At 41.7% G+C, this 24,479-nt stretch overlaps 1 protein-coding gene across 1 annotated transcript; it reads left to right on the top strand.

Moving 5' to 3' along the window:
- The first annotated feature begins 565 nt into the window (after positions 1 to 565).
- LOC134503333 (gamma-aminobutyric acid receptor subunit rho-2-like) lies at positions 566 to 24,172 on the top strand. The gene is made up of 9 exons (XM_063312113.1): positions 566 to 802; positions 4,850 to 4,956; positions 15,559 to 15,626; positions 16,401 to 16,624; positions 16,803 to 16,885; positions 17,479 to 17,619; positions 18,544 to 18,696; positions 19,719 to 19,915; positions 21,323 to 24,172. The coding sequence occupies exons 1-9, from the start codon at positions 585 to 587 to the stop codon at positions 21,629 to 21,631; spliced, it is 1,500 nt and encodes a 499-aa protein (XP_063168183.1). The 5' UTR covers positions 566 to 584; the 3' UTR covers positions 21,632 to 24,172.
- The last annotated feature ends 307 nt before the right edge of the window (positions 24,173 to 24,479 follow it).

Raw genomic sequence — 24,479 nt, forward strand, 5'->3', positions numbered from 1 at the left:
CAATAGTTGGAACAAACCATGGCTTATCAAGTAGATTTAGCCACGGGGACCTTTACTGACACAGAGATGGAACAAAGGCAACAGTGGAGTCAGCTGGCTGGAAAAGTGAAGGAAAAAAGAGAAAACCAAGACATAAAAGGCTAGAAAGAAACGACTAACTAGGTCGTTTCCAAGTTCCTACTGGGCAGCTATTTTAACCGCCCCCCTTCCCCCAGGGAGGAAACGGCGTGCTCCCCATAGGCAGCAATAGAGAAGCCATTGGATGGAGGAATGTCCACTGCGCACAAATAATCAACTCAGAGCAGCCCGTAATGAAAACGCTGACGGGCCGGAGAGAGGGGCGTACAGTTCCGAGTTTCGTCTCATTGGCACAAAACCTGGCAGATGCAATCCCTTCCCTTGCTTCCATTGGCTGTCGGCACCCGCTTAGAACCCAGTGGAACTGCGGCCGGCTAGGATTACTTTCTTCGCGAGGAAGGGCCAATCGGCGAGCGAGGAGGGGCGGAAGGGGTCGGAGGTGGGAGGCTTGCGAAGCTGGTTTAAAATCTGAAAAAGCAGCTTTCTAAGAATGGTCGCTCGGACAAATGCAACGCTTGAGAGATGCAGATAGTTCGATATTTGAACCAGAGTGCATCTACACGTCAGGAGGCGGCTGGACGGAAGGAGGAGGGAGCGCTGATTCCCAAACTATGCCGTATTTTGCCAAACTAATGTTGTTGATCTTTTGCGGGATCCTTCTCGGGGAAGGTAGGAAGCACAGAAGGGGGAGATGGACGGGAGAAGCGGAGGTGCAGAAAACAAGGTAAGGACGGCATTATAATTATATCAATTTATCCCTTTTCTTCCCTTGGTTTCCCGCTGCTGTATGTATTTGCGGAGACCATGTTTAACACCTGCAAGTTCTGTTATACGCTCCTACATAATAAGTTTGAAAAGAACGCACATTGTAGCAACAGGTGTGAGAAAACACGGGAGGATGCTTTAGTAGGAAATCTTGAATTGTTTTTATTACTGCCTTGTAACACGTCGTATTTCTGCAAGATTTGAAAGCGAATGCAGCTCCTGGAGAGATGCCAACTCTAGGAGCTGCATGTAGCCCGAGCTTCTTCGGAGATGGCACCTATAATCCTGCGGGATGGGGTACTGTTGCGGCCCAAGGTCTGAGAAAAAAAAATTATCATATATATTTCTTTAAGGAGATGCTGCAGTTTAAGAAATTGCAGTTTGATTATGTTTAGTTGGAGAGAAATATTGTTTAGATCAGTAATATTTATTACCAAATAAACTTGCAGCTGTGTATCTTTCTGTGCTTAAATGATTATTGGTTGCTGTGTATCTGCAAAGACTTCATTTGCAAATGAACTGATGAGCTTTTATTTTTGTGAGCATTAATGATGGAAAACAGCTATGGAATAGCATGGAAGGTCTTTAAATGTATTAGATTTAATGTCAAGGGAGCATGTTTATGGGGAAAAAGTTCCCAAAACAACTGCCGCAAACTTGAATACATCTTGGTCTTGCATTCTGCAGTCCAGTGAGAATTGCTTCTTTTCAGACTACTTGGCTGACTCAGACCTTGCCAACCAGGTTCATTTAGCAAAAACGTAAGATTTTTCTTCACTTTCCTACCCTTCTATCTTTTAAACTTCTCCAAATCTTCCCCAAAAGCTTGTTGCTGTTCCAGGGCCAATTGGGATTGCAGAGGTATATAAGGGATGGAGGAAGAATTAATCTGTGGTTGGATATACAGCTCTAGGTTAGGATTATGGGATTCTTAATCAGTAAAAGACTAGTAAAGGTCCAGCCAAGAAAAAAACAGATGCACCCAATTTGCATGGAAGAGCAGTTTTCTGGAGTGAATGCTGAACTAGGTAGTCCATTGCTGGAAAGTCCAATGGCCTTTCTTCTGATAGCATATTCTCAGGAAGACCTGATATGAAGGTTAACACAGAAACAGATACAAGTGCACTGCAAAACGGGGACAAATGCTTGGGAAGGGATAGAACACTATCAATGACTATTTGAAAAAAACCTTTAATATGACTGGGGAATACTGGTGTATCAATAGAACATATGGGTGAGATGTATGGGATCTGGCTCTGTTTTACTGACTACTCAAATTCAAGGGAAGAGTGGAGAAGGATGCCCACTTTCAAACCTTAGCATCACTACACACCTTCAGGTAGTATTAATAGGAAATAGTTCTAGTTGCGATTAGTTGGAAAGTCCAGGATGATGGAATCTGTGATCTGATTTTATACAATGTAGTTGAACTTGCGTATTTGTTCTGTTCCTGATCCAGTATGCTTAGCTCAAGGGGATGCTGTTTCTTGAGCTTCTGCCATGTTTGAATGTACCAACCCAGTAAGTGTTAATGCTAACGTATTTAGTATTCTGTCCATAATATCATGCAGTTTATTAGTAAAATATGAAAAACGAGCAAAGTTGATCCTTCAGGTGCAGCTTTTCTCATTTCAGGGTGGCAGAAAAACTTTCCAGGTTTTTCCTGCCTACCCATGCAGCAGCCTATGTCACTAAATATTCTGAGCATTGCAGACTTGCTGCTGCTTGGCCATAGGTATAGCACATATGTGACGTAGTCTGATCAGCATTTTTCTAAGCATCCTTGCTAAATGAAAGTTCCCAAGATTGTTTGGGGAAAATTCAGTGCTTCAATGAGCTTACAGGATAATACAGGCTTTGTTTCTCCATGTGCTGAGAAACAACCAAAGCAGCAGCAGAGTGGCTGCCCCTGCATCCCCCTAGAAAGAGGGAAAGAACCCCCTCCCCCAAAAGAAGAGAACACAATGCAAAAGAGGAGGCAGGTTGATAACATTTGCATCAGATGTATTGACTGTAATTTAAACAAACACAAATACCTCTCACCCGGCAGTGTGTGAGCAAGAGATTACTACTAGTACATTGTCCTGGGGCAACTGGGGGCAACTTTAATTGTTGTGCCCTCTTTTCTTGTGGCTCTTTAACTTGGACTTGTGTGGTCCTGACTAGTCAGATCTACAGACCAGAAGAGATGCTTTCAAATGCAAGACTGTCTTCTGAAAGCTGCTTACTACTCTGTAGAGTAAGACTACTAAGTACTAACTTTCCCAAAGATTTCTTCTGTGAGAAGATGGAAGATCTTGCAAGGAAGGAGGAGGCCTTGGAGGTGGCCTTGCAAGCGGTGTCAGAAATGCCCAGATGGCTGACTCTGGTTAATCTGTTTTTAATCTGCTATGAAGCTGTTAACATTGCTGTATGCATGTTTTGATTATTTCACAGAGTATTGGGCTTCATACACTCTTCCTTTTCCTACTTCTTCAACAGTTACATGGTTGGATGAAAAAAGTTATATACTGTCTTACATTTAAACCGGTTCCTCTCCCAGGGGCATGCAGATATGGTGCTGCAAACGAGACTTTCTGTAGAGTTTTACAGACAATGCACACATTGTTGGAGGCCACAGTTGTAAACAATTCATTTTGGATCTTTTTGCACATTTTTAAAATTTTGGGAAGGATTTTTTAAATACTGTATGTAGTACAAATCCTGCTCCCAAACTTCAGAGGTTTTGATCGTATTTTAATGAAGCGGACATTTGGACCATGGTGATATATTCATACGTACAGTAAATGAAGAAGTAGAACTTCATTCAGTGCATAGTAGTATATTCTACAGTTCTAATATCAATCAGTCCAGCTGTAAGAATCAGATATTTATTTAGCAAGATTACCAACAATACCTGAGGGAAATGTGTTCCATAGCCTGGGAGTGATGCAGGAAGAAGCCTTCAGTATCTTTTCCCAAAGAACTGTTAATACCTGGCTAGCTTAGCTGTCTGTATCTCTGTGCTGTCATCTGGATTTTGTATCCCTGGTCAAAGACACATTTGAAGGAGTGTTCGAAGCACCAGCCTATTCACCTAACTAGTACAGTACAGTATTGTTTACCCTTACTGATACATTTATATACACTGAATTCAGAGTTCATATAGTTATGCCAAGGACTTACACTACCAACTTTTCCTTAAATTTAACTGTAACTTTTAGTGAATCTTTTAGTGTATGTCTTTATTTGTATCAATTCAGGTAATTAATAATAAATACTATTAATTTATTATTGCAATTAATAATACATGGAAAATAGAAAAATTAGTCCCTTTGGATTAAATTTACTGTTACCTATCCAGTCAGTCCAATTGCAAGGAAAGGCAGCTCAATGAACAAATTCAAGTTGATTCTGAAGAGGGGACTTTAACTACAGCTACAATCATAATGCATATTCATACGTAGAGCCTTATTTTGCTTAAAAGGAAGTGGACAGGATGCTGCTGCATTGGCCAGCATAACAGCTATTAAAGTTTCCCTAGCCTGGTGCCCTGGGGCTTTCCTGGCCAGCAATTCCCATCAACCGTAGCCATGAGGACCATTGCTCTCTGGAGGAGGCCCAGGCTGGGGAAAGGCTACTGCTGTAATGGGTAGTATCGGTGCATTCAGTTTTCATGTTTTCAATTCCTACACTTCTGCTTGTGCTCATGCACAACTAGAGATCCAGATGTATGATATTGTAAGGATTTCTGCTGTGCTACATTTTCTCTGCTTCTTCAGGATAGTTCTTCATGTTCCCAATTTAGCATAAAGATACCATGCTGAGACTTAGGGCTGACTAAATATGCTGACATGGTCTGCCTTCACGATAACTTAATGGTCACCCCAGTGTATGGAATCTCTTTGCAAAGATATAATTTCAACATATTTTCATTTGCAAACTCCCCCCCCCTTTTTTTTAATGGTCCCTCTTACAGTGATCAGAAACTGGAAATTATAGCTGGCATTCTTGTTTTCCATTTTAGTCACACATATAAAAAGAACTATGACATGACCAAAACTTGGCCAGGGAACAACAAACAGCTTCTGAGGGTAGAGGACCATGATTTCACCATGAGGCCTGCCTTTGGAGGTAAGAAATGTGTCTTTACTCATCTCTGTAGAGTTGAACGATTCAGCCTGGAATCTGCAAACCAGCAGCTTCAAGCTACTTTTTTAGAAAGCCCCCCAACTAGATGGTGAGATTACTCTGTGATTTTAGAGAGATGCTAAAACTGAAATATAAGTGTACCGGTGACTTTCCAGGTACACATGAAAATACTGTGCACCTACTTTACTGCCAAACATCTTCAGAAAATCTGGTTTGCTAAATGATATTTTATTCTGGGAACTATAGATCTTGAAAATAATAGAGAAAGCGCAAAGCACACCAGTTATATTGATCTGACTACATAATATAATTCTCAGAACTCAAGGTAAGTAAAATATTTATTAGCTCGTAGCAGTTGCCTCAAGTTTCGTACACTGTGAGGAAGTTAACGACATTAAAGCCTGATGCTTTAATTTTTGCTTAGCAATAATTTAGTGAGGTTTACTTCTAAATAAAAAGTATGGACAGGATTTTAGATTTTTAGCTCAATAACATGTAGGCATATGGAAAGCATTTTCTATTGATTTTAGATGGACTGGGGTAAGAACACTTAAGATTGTGGGTCTTTTCTTTAAATTGCCTTTTTCATTTGTTTAATGATCTTCTAACTGCCTGTTGTTCATTAGTTCTCACACACTTTGATGATCAAGGTGAATATTTGCCAAATACAAGATCTCCCTCACTATGAAAGTTTATTTTAAAAAAACTTCAGGATGGTCTCAGGAAAATGATTCTGACACTAAAGACAAGGGCTACTTTTTGTTGATGAGAGAGCTGCCTTCCATGCATCCCGTGGAAATGAGTCTTGGGGTGCAGTCAGATGGTCAGGTTAAATTTCTACCTACCAGCCCTTGTGCCAGCAGAAAGTATGCCAGCATAAAACTTGCTGCCATGTTTACCAAGGAATTTTCTGCCACAATATTTTTATGCTGATCCAGTCAAATGAGGCCGGTGACTGGTGCTGTTCTTATTATGTTAATGCAAGACCAGTTAGAGAAACCAATTGGTGGATTTCCCTGGGTTGGTTTTCCCTTTCACCAGGCATTGTCTACATGTGGGAAAACAACATCAGTCACTCTCCAAAATGTGGAGTAGGTTGGAGTTGGATGAATATAGACTGGTGCTTGGAATGGTGGGCTTAGCCATCTTTCACATTGCCTAGCAGATTGCAGGTATTCCTGTGAATTGTCAGTTGGGCTCTTTCTGAACATGGGTCTAGCACTCTTCTGAAAGAATGCTAAATCTGTGTCTAAAAATCACCTGATTGACAGGTAGCAAGCACAGAGGACGGTATGAGGTTAAGTGGGGTAGAGCTACCAGTAAGGCTCAGATGCCCTTGACTAGTGCTGTAAGAGAGTGGCAGTGCTGGCAGCGAGCTGGGTTCTGTTCTTCTGGCCAGCAAGACCCAGAAGTAGCCCAGGGATGGCTTGCTGTCAAGTGGATTAGGAAAAATAGTACTGCTCCCTCTTCAAAGTAATCCAAACATTAACAATAGAACAAAACCCTTTGTTAGTAAAGAGGTAGAATAGCTATTAAACAGTGACAGAACAAGGAATGCACAACTGGTGGAACCAAGGTCTCTTTCTCGTCTTTCATCAAGACTCTGTGCAGCACAAGACTAACTTTCTCAAGAGGACTTGTCCTGCTTTTAGGGTTCATTACGCAGGGAGATGTCTCTGTGAAAGTCATCTATCCAGCCTCTACTGCAGCTGAAATGGAGGGCTGTTCCCAGAGGGCAGGGGCTATGCCCACAGTAACTTAAAGTGGCCAACAGGAAGTGGGCAGATCCCATCCCTGCCCATGTTAGCAGCTGCATTGCCAGTGAAGTGTGCAAGATTGTATCTGCATCAAAAAATGAATTGGAAGAAGAGAGAAAACACACAGTATTTTAAAATAGGAACCACTGAAGATGACTTGAAGCTGCCTTAGCTGTGGGCAGGGATGAGACAGGATACATCATGAGGAGCTTCATTAAAAAAGATGTTACCAGACCATGTTCATGCCATGGTTAGGGGGATGTAGGGCTGAGCTCTTTTGCCCACGCAGTCCTAGGTATGTGTACTCAGAAGTAAATCCTATTTATTTCAGTGTTGCTTGTTTTAGGACTGTGGGACTGAATGGTTTTTAAAAGCAAGATCTTCCCAGATGGATACTTGCCATAAAAAAGCAAGGGGGCTTTTTGAATTCACAGAGAGAAGATTTTAAGAGTCTCCACTATGGTGCTTGCAAATATCTTTTCATAGGTCTCTGAATGCCCATTATGTGGGAGTGTCTATGTTCTGGGTCTGTATGTTCCTTTTTTCTGAATATACTCACTGACCTTTTCTAAAAGGGCAGGAACTATCAGTGACCAAGAAAGCATGGTAGTGGCAGGTGCAATACATGAGGTTTGTGAGCTTAATTAAACTGCAGACATATTCCTAAAGACAGTTTGGGTAGAACATTGACAGGAGCTAAGAAATGAGGCAGCCAGGTTGTGACAGAGGTTCAGTTGGCTCCCCAGGCTTGACTTCACTGACTGGATTGCAGCTCCTGGGTTGTGGTTCTTTGTCTCAGTCGGGTCTGTTCCTGCATCCTGCTTAGGGGACAGAGGAGAAGTAGGCAGCCTACAGTCTTAGGGACATGCGCAATACAGCAGTTCCTCAATTGGAGCCTCAGAAGCCCTCTAACTATTGTTGCTGCAAATCAGTTGGGCAGTTTCCCAATATTTGGGGCAGTCAATGATGTCAAAATGCTGGGCCTGATTGGCCAATCAAAGCCGGCCCCTTTTTATATATGTGAAGTGCTGGTGAGGCATGTTAAAAGGGAGCTGGGCTTTGATTGTCTAGTGGCACCAGTAAGGTAATGCTCAAGATCCTGCAAGGTGGACTCTAGCAATTCATGGAGCGAGAATTGCCAGATATACAAGCTGGGTTTAGAAAAGGCAGAGGAACTAGGGACCAAATTGCCAATATCCGCTGGATAATGGAAAAAGCCAGGGAGTTTCAGAAAAACATCTATTTCTGTTTTATTGACTATTCTAAAGCCTTTGACTGTGTGGACCATAACAAATTGTGGCAAGTTCTTAGCGGTATGGGGATATCAAGTCATCTTGTCTGCCTCCTGAAGAATCTGTATAACAACCAAGTAGCAACAGTAAGAACAGACCACGGAACAACGGACTGGTTTAAGATTGGGAAAGGAGTACAACAGGGTTGTATACTCTCACCCTACCTATTCAACTTGTACGCAGAACACGTCATGCGATGTGCTGGGCTTGAAGAATACAAGGCTGGGGTTAAAATTGCTGGAAGTAACCTTAACAATCTCAGATATGCAGATGACACCACTTTGATGGCTGAAAGCGAAGAGGAACTGAGGAGCCTTATGATGAAGGTGAAAGAAGAAAGTGCAAAAGCTGGCCTGCAGTTAAACCTCAAAAAAACCAAGATTATGGCAAACAGCTTGATTGATAACTGGCAAATAGAGGGAGAAAACGTAGAGGCAGTGAAAGACTTTGTATTTCTAGGTGCAAAGAGTACTGCAGACACTGACTGCAGCCAGGAAATCAGAAGATGTTTAATTAATTCTTGGGAGGAGAGCAATGACAAATCTCGATAAAATAGTTAAGAGAAGAGACATCACACTGACAACAAAGGTCTGCATAGTTAAAGCAATGGTGTTCCCCGTAGTAACATATGGCTGTGAGAGCTGGACCATAAGGAAGGCTGAGAGAAGGAAGATCGATTTGAACTGTGGTGTTGGAGGAAAATTCTGAGAGTGCCTTGGACTGCAAGAAGATCAAACCAGTCTATCCCCCAGGAAATAAAGCCAGACTGCTCACTTGAGGGAATGATATTAAAGGCAAACCTGAAATACTTTGGCCACATAATGAGAAGACAGGACACCCTGGAGAAGATGCTGATGCTAGGGAAAGTGGAAGGCAAAAGGAAGAGGGGCCGACCAAGGGCAAGGTGGATGGATGATATTCTAGAGGTGATGGACTCATCCCTGGTGGAGCTGGGGGTGTTGACGACCAACAGGAAGCTCTGGTGTGGGCTGGTCCATGAAGTCACGAAGAGTCGGAAGCGACTGAACAAATAAACAAAAAGAAACCCTGCTATTTTGATGCTGTTGACCACCTCTGAAGATGCCCTTGCTGCTATTTAAGGCAGGAAATACAGAATGCTACAGTATAAATCATAAAGGAGATTTATACAGTTGTTAAACAACCCCCTTCCCCCAAACCAACCTGAGTGGGGGGGGGGACAGGAAATTGCAGCCTGTTTTGTAACATTTTCTCATCCTCATCCTCTATGCCCCCACTGCCAAAATGCTGTCCATCCTTGAGAAAGATGGATTTCATATGAGCCCGCATTCAACATTTCTGCTTGCCTATGGCCAGGCTTCTCTTCCCCTTTGTGTTCAGCCAAGTCGTTTTCTGTCTAAATAGGAGACGCGTTTTGCTTTGACCCTTTCTAAGCGATTCCTCTGTGCCAGTGACTTTGTTACAGCTAGCAGATGTTCAGGTATTATTTACTACACATACTAATATCTAACGATTATGTAAATGTTTCTCTTAGACTCTCTTCCTCAAATTGTGAGTCAAAGCATTTTCATCTAGGTCAGATCATTTTTCCACCAAAAACAACTGGGATTCCATGAATAAGCAGCTTTAGCTGATACTTAAAATAGCACTATCTTTTCTGTTGAAGAACAACCTAATGCTTTGTGGGAGACTCGTTATTCATCTCCTCTATCCCCAACTTAGTACAAACAGCTTCTACTAGAGGGCCTTTAATCTGGACATACAGCTGAAAATATAAATAGGCCCACTTCAGGGGCAAACCAAATTGCTAGTTTTTACTGCTGTAATACATTGTCTTGGGGTAAAGAATACCTCACTGTCCTATGGTATCTAGTATATAACTATCCAGCTGTTTCCAGAGCATTTGGAGGCTCCCTTGGGTTTGGCTTTCTAAATGGGAATTTGCTACAGGAATGTCCCCCACCTCCCCGGCCTAAGCTACATCCCACCCAGCTGCCCCAGGCAAAATCGAGGGAGTCCCAGGTTGCACACAGAGATACTGCATTCTTCAGTAAAGCCTGTCCAGCTGGATAGTGGGTGGAGAAAGAGGCTCGGAAGGACCCTCCCTAGCTTCTCAGGCTGTAAAGGAGATAGCAGGAGATTTGTACTTTCAGACTTGCATACTATAGCCTTACAGTAAAGTAGAATTAGCTCATCTGGTCATGGTTCCTGTCTGGTCTTCCTGGGAAGACGGATATCAATCTTGCAAGTCTCCTGCCGTCTCCTTTATACCCTGAGAAGCTAGGGAGGGTCCCTTTTGAGCCTCTTTCTCTGCCCATTATGCAGCTGCAATGGTGCTGAATAACTGACTTACAACTGGTGCTCGCACAACCGTCGCAGCATCCCTGCAGTCACGTGATCACGATTTGGGAACTTGGCAACTAGTTTGCATTTATGACCGTCGCAGCATCCTGTGGTCACGTGATCATCATTTTGACCTTCCCGGCCAGCTTCTGGCAAGCAAAATCAATGGGGAACTGTGTGATTCTGTAGTGATTGCCTATTCTAACATACTCAGCCTCACAAGCGGGTTCTTAATGAAAACTGATTTATTGAAAGAATAGTGTGCAAATACAAAGAAAGCTGAGAATGACCAAAAGCGTGCCAAATACAAACTAAAAACCCTCGTTTCAAACCCGATCCCGCCCCTCACCCCACCATAGCAACCACCCCCTCCCAGGTGTTGGTAACCGTTACACATCGGCCTGGGAAAGTAACCTTGAACACATGCCATAACCCAAACACACATTCCTCAGTAACATGAAGGAGATTACAGCCCGGCACGGCTGAAATTCCTCTCCCAACAAATGACAGACACGAATCTGGAAATTGACATGTGAAACGTTACGATGTACCCAGACCATTGGAACGATGAACATGACAAATTCCCTTAACAACCACTGTGATTTGCTTAATGCCCACCACAAAAAGGTCATAAAATTGGGTTGGATTCCCTTAATGACCACTTTGCTTAGCAACTGAAATTCCAGTTTCAATTGTGGTCGATAAGCCAGGACTACCTGTATATCAAGAAACTATAGGATTATTCATGCTACTGTGGCTTTTCTGTCTACCAACAACAGAAAATTCCAACCTATAGCCACTCTCATGATTCTTAGGACCACTGCAGCTCTGGACAGGTATCCACATTCATTTAATAAGCTAATACTGTGCTTGCAAACAAAAGCTGAGGGTGAAATCAGTTCCTCTGAATTCATTCCAGGCTTCACATGGCAGTGGAATTTCAACGTCTTAAGGGTAGAGTAAGTGCTTCAAAATAATCTTCTCCTTAACAAAATCTACTGTCATGACACTTATAGGTAGTCCTCGCTTAACAACTCTAATTGGGACTGCAATTTCTGTTGCTAAGTGAAGCGGTCATTAAGTGAAACATGTAATCGCGTCACTTAGCAACAGCATTTCCAGTTTGCAGTAGTTAGGGCAGGACTGCACCGTCATTAGGCCAGGACCTCACACTTCTCCTGCCCTGCCATACTTGCCTCTGCTTGAACTCCCCCATCTCTACCCTTTTGGCCACCCTGCACTCTGCTGCCACCTACCCCTGCTGTCCCCACTGCACCCAGCTGACCTTTGCTGTTGTCCTCCTCCCACTGCTGATGAGGTGTGCCCAGCTGAGGCAGCTGCTGGCCCTTCGCGAAGACTCCCTGAAACCTTGCATGACCTCAGCCAGGTGTGCCTCAGTGGGAGGAAGAAGATGGTGAAGGTCAGCAGGGGGCAGTGGAGTGCAGGGTGGCCAAAAGGGCAGAGATTGGGGGGGGAGATAGATGGGGGGGAGTTGACGTGCATGCTGCGGTCGTAAATGTGGCTGGGCTGCCAAGCACCTGAATTTTGATCACGTGACCGCAGGGTGCTACAATGGCTGTAACTTTGAGGACTGGCCGTAACTGCCATTTGTTCAGTGCTGTCATAACTTTGAACGTTTGCTGAACAAATGGTCATTAAGTGCGGACTACCTGTACTGGTCTGTTTTGATAATAGTACTAATAAAACATGTCTGTTGTATAAGAAGGAGATCAATCGAGGCATATCTTATTGAGGCCTAACTGTGCTGTATCTTGGGCTGGAACAAAATGCAAATGGTTAATTATGAAAAAGGAGAAAGGGAAGCATAAAAACAAATTGCCTGGTCTACAAGCACATATAAATAAGCTTTAGCTTTAGTAATATTAAAGCATTTGCATGGAATAATGCAAAACCACAGTTTCACACAACCTCATGAGACTTCGGCTTCTGTGCTGTCCACCCCTCCTCTCCACCCAGGACTTGAACTGCAAGGAAGAGATCCAAAGGGTTTGCTGCTGTTTTGAGTGAGCTCTGCTATCCTATGATATATTGCCCAGCTTCCCTGTCATGGAATTCTTCCGGGGTATGCTCCCCAGAGGGAACTGCTAAGAAAAACAGAGCTTCTGTTCCCCCCACCCCACTTAGAACTCTTTCTCACAGCACGGGTGGGAGTGTTAGTACTTTGTGTATCTGGGGTACATGAATGCTGATGCCATTGTTAGTGTTTAAAATGCTGCAAGATTCTTGGTGCTCTTTCATTTTCTGAAAGATCCTTACAGACCTGCAATCTCTTCTCTGTGCAGTACTGTTGCCTACCTCCAAAAGGAGCCTTAGAAATGCAAAGCATGCTAATTTACATTTCAATAATTAGTTCATTAAGTTTAATCTACTGTTGACCTACAGGCTTAAGTATTTTTTTTAAAGAAACCTTCCTATCTACCACTGCTTTAATTCATAAATGGTTGCCCGATAATTTTGTTATTCCTTAAGACGTGCTCGATAGCCACAGCTGCGTGGTGTCTTCTTTAAATTCTACCCCCCACAGGTTGCGTGCCCTCTGCTGTGGTGTGCTGATCCCTCTTGCCCACGCCTGGCCCAAGAGGGAGTTGACACCACCTATCCTAGTTACAGGATCCAACTGCTCTGGGAAAACAGGAAATCTCCTTCACTCTTCCTAATTGATGCAGCGAAATCTGATAGCCAGGCTTGGCAGTGCATGGTCCAAGAACTAGCCCTAAATGGGTAATTTAATCCACCACAGAGAGAAAGAACATAAATGTTTCAATACCACAAATATAAATCCTAGAGAGCAAACCATATACATGTGGCTGAAAAGATAACTTAAGGCAGAGAGCCATTCTGGAATAGGGTTTCTTCTATTTTTTCACTCACAAGGAAAGGTTAATTCCCTTCAACTCCGAGTTGCTCCATGCAGCTCTCCTTCCTTCCTCATCCACTACCAGCAGTGTCTTTACAGCCAACCCCCACCTCTCTCACCCCAGACGTTTCTCCCCCTCGTTTCCTGGAGCGGAGACATTTTAACACTTCAGCTGTCTCTACAAGGGAGTTGTTCCTTGTTTGACTGACGTAGGAAAAGAAAAACTTATTTCAGAAGTTTCATTCAGTCGTTCCATGGGCTTTGCAGCACATGCCATTTCTATTTATTCTGGGAGGATTAGAGGGTCAGTAGGAGAAATTAGTGCCTCTTGCCAGGAACGAACATTTGACTCCGTTCCTTGAGACATTCTGCTTGCGATTCATCCACACCCTTAAAACTGCAACGTAAAGCACTCCCAACGCAAAACCTAGCCAAGAAGAGATGGATTCTGAATCTGGTAATACGAAACCAGAACTAGCAATGAAAATTCCTGTTAGGAAAAGCCCACTAAAGAGAGAAAAGTCAAGCCAAATTAGCAGCAAGGACAGCACTTGGCAGAAAACCCATTGAGATGAATGAGAGACGTATGGAGATGTACGTATGTTGTTCCCTCTGCTGTGTTCTGCACAAGAGACGTTCCTCGTGCAACATGCCTCACAGACAGCTCTTCCCTCTTTCCCACACTTTATCTCCTGTTCTGTTGAATTCTATTTGGTTTGCTTCTTTATAGGAACTGGGTCAGTCATATGGAGCAACCAATCTATAGCTGGCGTGCAGTTTCAATGGAGGCAGAGGCAGGATTAGAAATCTAACAATGTCCACATAGTCATAAGGATTAATGAGATGAGAATTTTCTTTACATCTATTTGTGACTCATCACCAGGTACTCAATTTGGCAGTATTGTCTGCCGCCTGGAAAACTGAAACATTCAGACAGGATTGCTGGAAAAGAGATGCATTAATTGACTGGTTTCCATGTTACTTTAGATCCCATAAAACCTCAGTGCTAGATGAAAAGCATTACTAATTATGTTGGCCACAAGGAAAACAAATCCATCAAGGTAGCATACATTTATTATGGGAGCTAAAAGTTTGCAAAATAGTTGGCAAGTTTTTGAGTTACCAAGAACTATTTATTAGACAAAACGACAGCAGAGGGGAAAAAAGAGGAAGCAAAAATATGGATGAAGTTAAAGCCATATCTGTATTAGGTTAGTCTTAAATGGGTTATGTCAGATGCAAGGTGTATTAAGGTCCAGCAAGAGCTTTTCCAAAACTTACCAGGGACTCTTTCCCACGTCTGACCTTAGAACAAACATACCCAGCAGCATCCTTTTTCCGTTTTGTTCTCACGCTATTTTTACTGTTGTGTCTCAGACTGTGAATGAGACTGAATTAAATGATCCTTAGGTGTACCAGCATTAAAGTAGCATATCCCTCTTATTCCAATGCTGTCCAAGAATAGCTTCAAGCTATGGAACATCTGTTAGGTTTGGTCACCCATTATCTTAGTAACAAGTTACTACTACTGCAGTGACTTGAAATTGAACCAATAGGGGACAGCAGTGGGGGAGGAAGTTTCATGCCAGATCAGGGATGGGGGAATACCACCGTAACTTAGGCCATAACAAGAACGAATAAGCAGAATTGGTTCCTTATTTTTGACAATCTAAAATTCAGCTTTTCAAATCAAACTTAAATGATCATTCAAGGATCCTTATTATTTTCACTGTTTTCTTTAGACACATTCCTGCTTATCTTCAACCTAACGAATAAATATCTGGGTGCAAAAAAGGCAACAGTCAAGTGGGAATAGCAACTGAAAGTATCACTGCTGGTGCCCCATGTGGTACAAGTAACATTCCTTCCTTGAGCTAATGAAAGCAAAGGACTTTAGAATTGTAATTCAGGAAGCCCTCTCTTAATTACCACAATTGGGACCAGCAACTCAATTGCTAAGCAACATGATCATTAAGCAAGACATCATGTGACCATGAGGGACTTACGACCGCACTTCCTTCACGGTTGTTAAGTGAGACATCACATGACTACAACTTATGATTTTACTACCAGCTTCTCCATTGACTGCTCTTCAGAAGCTGGCTGTGAAGCACACAAATGATGATCACATGACCACAGGATGCTGCAATTGTTGTAAATGCCTGCTGGTTGCGAAGTGCCCAAATCTCGATCACATGACCATGAGGACAGTTGTAAGTGCGAGGACCGGTTGTAAAGTTACTTTTTCAGCGCTGTTGTAAATTTGGTCATTAAACAGGGCAGTCATAAAGTGAGGACTACCTATATTCAATATCTCCGTTTCTTTTTCTTGCAGGGCCGGCTATTCCTGTTGGAGTGGATGTGCAGGTTGAAAGTTTGGACAGTATTTCAGAAGTCAATATGGTATGCTACTTTTTAAGCTAGGTTTCTTATCCAAAGCCAGGTGTGACTTGGATTTTTTTCCCAGATTAAAGAAATGTGTATACTACTTACGTTTAAATATTTACTGCATAAACTGATTTTTAATTTTTTTATGGTGCAGCAACCAAAATAAAATTCATATGAGGTTGTTGGTTGGATGATAGTTATAGGTTTTCTTAAAAATGAAGCCTAATTAGAGTCGAATAAAGCTTAGGGTGTGAAGAAGTAATGCTGAGAGATTGAGATTAAGAGAATGGCCTGTGCATTTTGGGATGCAGGACTAGCGCTCTCAGGAAATCTGACAGGGTAGTGAATTTGCTGCTTGGCCTAGTCTCGCCTTCAAATTTTTACTTGTTTATTTTTAAAAGGAAACCAAACCCTTGAACTGCTGCTCCCAGGAACTAGTCACCATTTGTGCAAGAAAGGAACGTGCAATAATGGTTGGACTTACAGATCATACTAACGGTTTTATGTGTTCCCAGCCAACTGTATTTTATTCAATAAACCATCATTAAGCCAACATGGCTTTGTGCAATGTATGAACTAAGGTAATGTTGTTATTTGGATATCATCTGAGGTGCAACAGGAGGCCGTTGGGAGACAGCCTTCTTCATCGTGATGGGAAGACTCAATTTCTTCTGATTTTTTCTGATAACTTAAAAAAAGCAATTATCAATTAGTTTATTATTGTAGTATTTTATACGTTCAGGGGATATAATTACAAGATACCTCCCTCCACCCCACACTTTGTTTCAGGACTTTACAATGACACTGTATTTGAGACATTACTGGAAAGATGAGCGTCTCTCCTTTCCCAGTCATGCAAACAAGAGCATGACTTTTGATGGGCGGTTGGTGAAGAAGATCTGGGTGCCAGACGTTTTCTTTGTCCACTCTAAAAGATCCTTCATCCATGATACCACCACTGACAACATCATGTTGCGGGTGTACCCAGATGGCCATGTGCTCTACAGCATGAGGTAAACCCACAGGCATTTCTGTATGAACTGCCCCATACTATTGTAGTAATTCATGCAGGTCTTCGTTGCATGGACAGAATTCAAGTATGGGTACATGGATCCATATATCACCCTATTTACCCCGTGCCTGTAGCTCCTTCTTTGTAATAACATCAAGTTTTATTTTTCAAATTTCTAGGATCACAGTGACAGCAATGTGCAACATGGACTTCAGCCGCTTTCCACTAGATTCACAGACGTGTTCACTGGAGCTTGAGAGCTGTCAGTGGCTTTTGTTTAGCTATCGTTGGTTGTAACACTACAGTGGTAACAAACAGCAGTCAAGTTGCTGGCTTTACTGACATCCACTGGTGCTGTCTGAGCTGGCTGCTTCTCTGCTTTAAGGCAGGACCAACCTGTAGTATCAGTTCTTCTTGTACTCAAATGCCATTAAAAATAGACTATTTCCTCTGCCTTTTCATTTGCAGTGAGAGTTGAGAAAGATGTTTGTGGCTGAGTGACTCACTGGGTGGATTTTTGGAGAAGCGGGGCTGCATTGGGGAGGCAATAATGTCATCTAGATGGATAACTATAGACAAGGCTCTGGTTTTCTGGACTACTTCCTCTTTGGAAGCAGCAAGTTGATTTGTTTCTCTGGGTGAAACCCATTTGAAGCTTATAGTGTTGTTTTTGCTTATTTCCAGCCTCTAAATTTAGGAAATCAAAATACAGTGGGGCAGTCAGATGGGTTTTTGGGGACCCACAAAACATGGGGTTTTCCCCATGTTAGGCCTTTGATTAATTTGCCTATTTCATAATTTTGCTGCCAGCCAGTAAAATAAATTATTTTGCTGTTTCCACACCTACCTTTGCAGATGCATATACAGATGAAGATTTGATGTTATATTGGAAAAATGGGAGTGAATCTCTAAAAACAGATGAAAAGATTTCCTTGTCTCAGTTCTTGATTCAAAAATTTCATACAACCTCCAGACTTGCATTCTACAGTAGTACTGGTATGGCAAGAATGTTTCACTGTATTCTCCTATCTTTAATTTTTTATTAATTTATTCTATTTTCCTACCATATTTCCTCTGACAAGCTCAGGCAGCCCCTTGGTCTTCCCTTACTCATTTTAATTTTCCCAACAGTCTGTGCAGCATACAGTGTTAGGCTGAGAGATACTGAGTTGTCCAAAGTCTCTGAGTGAGCTTTATTGCTAAGTACATATTTAAGTCCTTGGTGCCAGTACAGAATTCTAACCACAGCATCACCGTGGCCTTGTGTTCTCTGTCCATACAGTTGCTTGGTGAATGTAAAGAAAGGATCTCACATAGCACCAAAGGCCAGGAACTTAGATTGACAGTCATACATTAAGAGCTCCTTTGCTATCTCATCTGATATAGCTGTAAGAGACCCCACAAACATTCTCTCATAATAGGTAGGTATTGTTAAAGCAGCATATAGGGTTTCTTTAAAATCAAGTGCACTTTCTGTATAATTCCGGCTTCAGAACAGAAGTGCAAAAAGAAAATAAAAAAAGAGACTTCCTTGAGAAGACGTCTCTCCGAATACTACAGAACTACAGCTTGGACCAGCATCCTTCACCATTGACATACTGGTGTTGATGGTTACTGCATATCCACTGGCAAATCTTCTCCCAGTTACAAGGGCAAATACTGTACTTAAATTTCATTGCAGTTTGAAACTGCGCTCTCTCTCTCTCTCACACACACACACACCCACACACACACACACACACAATGTCTGTCAGCATTCCTATTTTCTTCCTCTTGTTTTTGTATTTCTTTCCATATTATCCCTTTTCCTCTCTCCCACTTTCTTTATATTTTATCTATGTGGTACATAATGTGTCTTTTCTAATGACTGTTCATATTTCTGCTCACTTCACTTCATGCTTTAACATTTTTCCTCAATAGGTCGGTATAATCGCCTGTACATTAACTTTATTCTGCGTCGCCATATTTTCTTCTTTCTGCTCCAAACATATTTTCCTGCCACGCTGATGGTCATGTTATCCTGGGTTTCCTTCTGGATCGACCGCAGAGCTGTGCCAGCCAGAGTTTCATTAGGTAAGGGATTTCATTAAAAAAAATACATGCATTCATTTTGATTTCCACGTCTAAGATGTCTATTCTAAAAATAAAAATAGGGCAAAATATCCAAGAGATATACATTATATACTTTGTCATCACAGAAATAGAAACATTTATCTTAGAAATTAATTCTTTATAGATCAGCGTTCGCTGTAAAATATTTTATTTATTTTATTCAGTCAGATTTAATTAGGCTATTTAATTAGATTTATAGGGCTGCCTATCTCATCAGAGTGATTTGGTGGCCAGCAACAAATAAAAACACCATGCAAAATAACCAAGAAACAACCAATATATAAAATCTATATTGACCACTGAAGTAAAAACAAATCTAATAAGCTTCCAGGCCTGAGAACACATTCAGGCCTTTAAAGCTTTTCAGAAGTCGAGCAGAGTTGGGACTAATCTCTTGGGAAGCATGATGGTCTTTTTTCCCCCCAAGTAATTTTATTAAAGATTATAATTACAATAATAAAAACTAATACAAACTAAAAGAAAGATAGAAAAATAGAGTAAAAAGTGCAAAGGGAAAAAAAGGAAAGATGCAAAGAATAGAAAGAAAGAAAAGTAAGGATATGCAGTAGTAGAGAGAAAAGAAATACGTAAAGAAATGACTTCCAGCCTTCACAACAAGTACCTGCCTTGCTCAAAATAGTAGGGAAGTTTATATCATCTGTCAAGCAGGTATCAATGTTTTTTCCCCTTGTTAGTAATAAAAGATTTTTTTAAAAAAACAAAAAAATCTGGCAGCCAACAGAGCCTAGAGGATCTCAAAAGGCTCAGATATTGGATACTTAACAGGTAATGCCTGGGTGTGCTAGTTACTGTCTGATGATAGTTATTCAGTATATGTTCAAGGGGATTCTGTTTTTATTATCACTCCCTTACGTGTTCCACAGAGGCCTTGAAAATAACTATATCTGGTTATGAGGCCTGACTCAGACGAGCTTGTTGCTTGAGCTGTGTTGACACCATCTTTGTGCATGTGGCTTCTTCAGGAATTACAACAGTGCTGACCATGTCTACCATCATCACTGGTGTCAATGCCTCCATGCCTGGCGTTTCCTACATCAAGGCTGTGGACATTTACCTCTGGGTCAGTTTTGTGTTTGTCTTCCTCTCGGTCATTGAATACGCAGCTGTGAACTACCTGACCACGGTGCAAGAGCGGAAGCAGCGGAAGCAGCAAGAGAAGGTGAGAAATACTTCCCATGTGTCTGGGCTGATGACTATATTAGAGCAGCCTTCTCCAACCCAGCTGGCCCAGTTGGGGAAATCCATATTAGAAATTTCTGATGTACACAGGTAGTCCTCACTTAACAACCACAGTTGGTCACTAAGCGATGCAGTGGTTAAGTGAGACATCACATGACTGCGGCGGACTTAGTCTCACTTCCACCATGGTCATTAAGCAAATCATCTATGGGTGTTAAGCGCAACTTCACATGACTGCAACTTGTGATTTTACTGCCGGCTTCTACATTGACCCTGCTTGTTGAAAGCTGGCTGTGAAGCGCGCAAATGGCAATCATGTGACTTCAGGACATTGCAACAGTCATAAACATCCACCAGTTGTGAAGTGCCTGAATCTTGATCATGTGACCGCGGAGATGTCACAGTCATAAGTGTGAGGACCCATTGTAAAGTTACTTTTTCGGCTCTGTTGTAACTTCAAATGGTCACTAAACAGGGCAGTTGTTAAGCGAGGACTACCTGTACATATGTGAATCATTTTTGTCTAAAGCAGTTGAGTTGACACTACAGAAGTAGGGATTTGATGACAATAGGAGTGACAGAGGTAAATAAAACTCCTAAGGTCAGAACTAGGTAAGTCTGGCAGAAGCAACGTAGGGAGGATAAGAATGGGGAAATTCAGTATGGTATTTCCCTGCATTTACTCCGTTTGTTTGTAGTCACTCCTGATGGATGGCTGTGACTCGTCTGGCTACAGGAAAAGAAGGCAGATCGGTTTCCATGGACAGAGTGTGTCTATGCAGGATGCTTGATGACATCTGTATGAGATGTCAGCATGATACACCAGTGCTGTTGATGTTACTGTTTTGAGTTGCATAATCACCTATACAAGCGAAGGTTATTTATATTTAAAACATTCTTTTCCTTGACTATTGATGATTTTTCCCAATAAAATGGCAGTTTTAGTTGTCCAAGGAGCCACTGACTAAAGCACCTGAGAATTCCATGGTAGGTAAAAGATCTCAGTGGGGTGTATTTGTGGGACATGCTTACCAATAATAATTGAACCCCTGGTTATTCAGTTAGCCCAGTTTTTTAGTTTTGCACAGTAGACAGTGAATATAATTTTCCTTATACTCTCACAAACCAATCCACAAACCTGCAGAGAAGACTTGGGGGTGGGGGGCATACAGGCTGCAGACAGAAGAAGAGGTAATGAAAACGTAATTCCACCCTTGCAATTTATGAATTCCATTTGGTGGAATATTGGATTCAACCAAAATTTAGAAGAACTTGCAAATACAATGTTAACCAAAATTTCACATGAAACTGCAGTGCAAACTTTGTCTTCCATTTGGTTCATTTTGGGCTTACATTTTCCTTTTCCTTTATTGTTCTATTTCCTCAGTTTCCATGCATGGGTGGAATACCTTCTACCAAACAAATGACACTAGATGGCATATACAGTGAGTTGGATGCCAGTAGCCTAGAAGGAGACCCAAGAAGTCAAATGATAGCTGAGGAAGATAAACAAGAGAAGATGGTGATCCATTTGACTATGAGTAATGAGTCTAACTCATCAAAGAAGAAGGGGCTCAAAGAGCATGTTAGCCTACGTATTATCCAGAACACTCATGCAATTGACAAATATTCAAGGTTAATATTCCCAGGCACCTATATATTTTTTAACATAGTATACTGGTCTGTCTTCTGCTGAACATGGTCTGGCTGTGGTTGACTCAGGAGATATTTAGAAGATTCCACTGTTAAAATTTTGGAGTCCAAGCAAGAAAATAATGCATCCTGTAGCAGCTTTGGCACATGGAAACACTGGATATTTTTCTAAGAAACATTTCACACAATGGTGTTGGAGATGGTTGACTCAAGCTGGATACTTTCTGCTCCCTGTCACTTTCTTAATGTATGACAAGTTTGTTTTTCATACTTGAAAACATGCAGCTGTTGAACTTGAGTCTCAGCCATTGCAGGATCATCATAATAGGCGTAAAGGTTGCCAGAGAAATACTTATAAAAGTGGCTAGGAATCTGCTATGTGACCTTTACTGAGACAGTTGAAGTAAGAGAAATGTGTTCCATTTTATCAGCCAGCATGGTAATGTGGACCATCTTTATTATAAGGGGTTGTTGGCACCCGTATGAGAGTTCTTTTGTAAGAAGCAGTCACTATGAATCGGTCCCCAAGCTAGACAGACAGGTTAGAATGCATCAGGGGATGCATGCAAGGCTCCTGGAAAAGGCTGTCTTTATCAGGATTGTGCTCTTAGAATTTTTATGTAAAAATACGTTGGGGAGGATAAAAGAAATGTTCTCACCAAACCAAGGAGCTGATAAGTAAAAAGAAATACTAAGAAGATATATGCTTAAATATACTTCTAAAGGATGCCCTCAGAAGTCTTTGCATTATCATAGACATCTCTCTTCACCTGGGGCTATACAGTCCAGTTGCATTTACTGGTCCTTACAAGTGTTCTGAATCAAACATGGGTAGTCCTTGTTTAGCAACTGCCCTGTTTAGCAACCATTTGCAGTTACCACGGTGATGAAAAAGTAACTTTGCAACCAATCCTCACATTTACCACCTTTACAGGTCTGTAAAGCAGAGGAAAGCTGAAGTAAGATTGTAGCACAGTCATGGTTTCACTTAGCAACTGCTTCACTTAACGACAGTGTTGCTGGTCCCAAGTGTGGTCGCTAAACAAGAAGTACCTGTATGTTGAAAGCCTCTGGTGTTCCCTAACCTCTTTCAGTGATATTGAAGGAACCACTAGGCTTGGGTATCTGGAAGTAGCACAGAGCTAGCCAAGACATTTTGCTGCTGAAATGAAGCACAAGTTGGAATATCCGCTCTATCCCATGTACAGAAATTGATGGGACTGGTGGTTTTATCATACTCCAAGCCTCCTACCCTTTATCTTAGGGCCAATGACATCTGGCACTCACCAGAGTGAGTCTTCACTAATCCACCTATAAAGAAGCATAGTTACTTGCTCTTTATAAGTTGTTTCCTTTATACATAGAATATATATTGTTTTATAAATCTTTTAAGTATTTAGTTGACAAAATGCTAGTGTCCTTTCTGAGGATAGAACTACTAATTATAGTTTCTTTTGACAGTAAGATAAAGCTACCTTTTGAGGCTGCAGCACTCATGTTTTATTTGGATCAGTGAACAATAGAAAAATGAATCTGAAGCTCAGTCTGAATTTTCAAGTAACAAAGAATCAGTGAGACAACACTCCAATCTGAACTTGCAGGATGCTCCATCCTTGGGCTCTCCATGTTTTTTTCTGTTCTGCTGGTGGCAGACCGGCAGGACAGAAGTGAGATGGGAGAACCATTAGCCTCTCTCTGCCGTTTCCCATCAATCTTAATTTTCTTGTCCTTTTCTTCCATTTGCAAGCAGTGGGAAGGAACAGATTAAGACTAAGCCATTGTTTGTTTTCAATTCCTTCTCCAAACTGGGGGCAAGGGTGCCTGAACTTTGGATGCAAAACTTTTCCAAGCTTGACACGACTCCTTTTGGGCCTTCCTGATTATCAGGAACAGTGACAGGAGGGGAAATCTGACTTTTTTTCCTATGAAATGGGAAATGTTCCTCCAACCTTAGAAGTGGAAGTCCGCTTGCAATTTTTACCCCTGGTTCATGGATCCTTGTTGGAATATCTTAAACTGCTTGTCAAAACTTAGTTTTGTTCCGTTGAATGTATATGCTGCCCAGCACACAAAGGGGAAGAAATGCAGAAAGCGATGTTAAAAAGCCATGAAATGAGAAATGCCCATCAATACATTTGTAACACATGGAGAGTCTAGTCCACAGTTTATTTTCTTCTGTTCTATCTGTGCATACACAGCAACATACAGTAGATGATAATTTTTGCAAGTGATGAAGGGATTATCCTTTCAACAAATACTGCCTGGTTGATCTAAATTTTACTTCTTCCCAAATCTGCTGCTTCAGCCCCATATAGTGGGCAACATATATGTATCCCTCAGAGGCTTTCAGAACAATCTTGTGTTTGTCCATGGTGCTGCCGCCATTTTTTCTACTCTTCCTGCTCAAACTGTTACTACTAATGGGAGCACATACTTCTCAAACACACCATTTTAGTCTCTGAAACTTTGGTGGGGGGAGCATGGCAGTGATACAATTTCATAAGAAGAGGCAGGGATGATTGTGTGGTTTTTATTGTGAGTCGCCCAGAGTTGCACTCTTAAGATGAGTGGCCATACAAATATATTTAAATAAATAAATGAGAAGCTAAGTCTTTGGGGTGGTTATTGCATTTTTGTATGGGAGTTGGAGGGTTCCCCCCCCAAAAAGGTCTGTAAAGTCTACTGAAGGTTTAATGCTTCTATTACAGAGCTTTAAAAAAAAGGGTTTAAAAATGCCCCCCCCCCCGCAATAAATGTACCCTCTTGGGCTCCTATGGGCTGCAAAGATGAAGTTGGGGGTAAAAATTACTGCCAAGATAGGGATACACACAGCCCTTAGGAAGTGGGTTGATTGCTCCTACAGCAGGTACATCTGCAAGGGGGAAGTCAAT

This window comes from Candoia aspera, chromosome 1 (genome assembly GCF_035149785.1).
Source record: "Candoia aspera isolate rCanAsp1 chromosome 1, rCanAsp1.hap2, whole genome shotgun sequence".
Lineage (NCBI taxonomy): Eukaryota > Metazoa > Chordata > Lepidosauria > Squamata > Boidae > Candoia > Candoia aspera.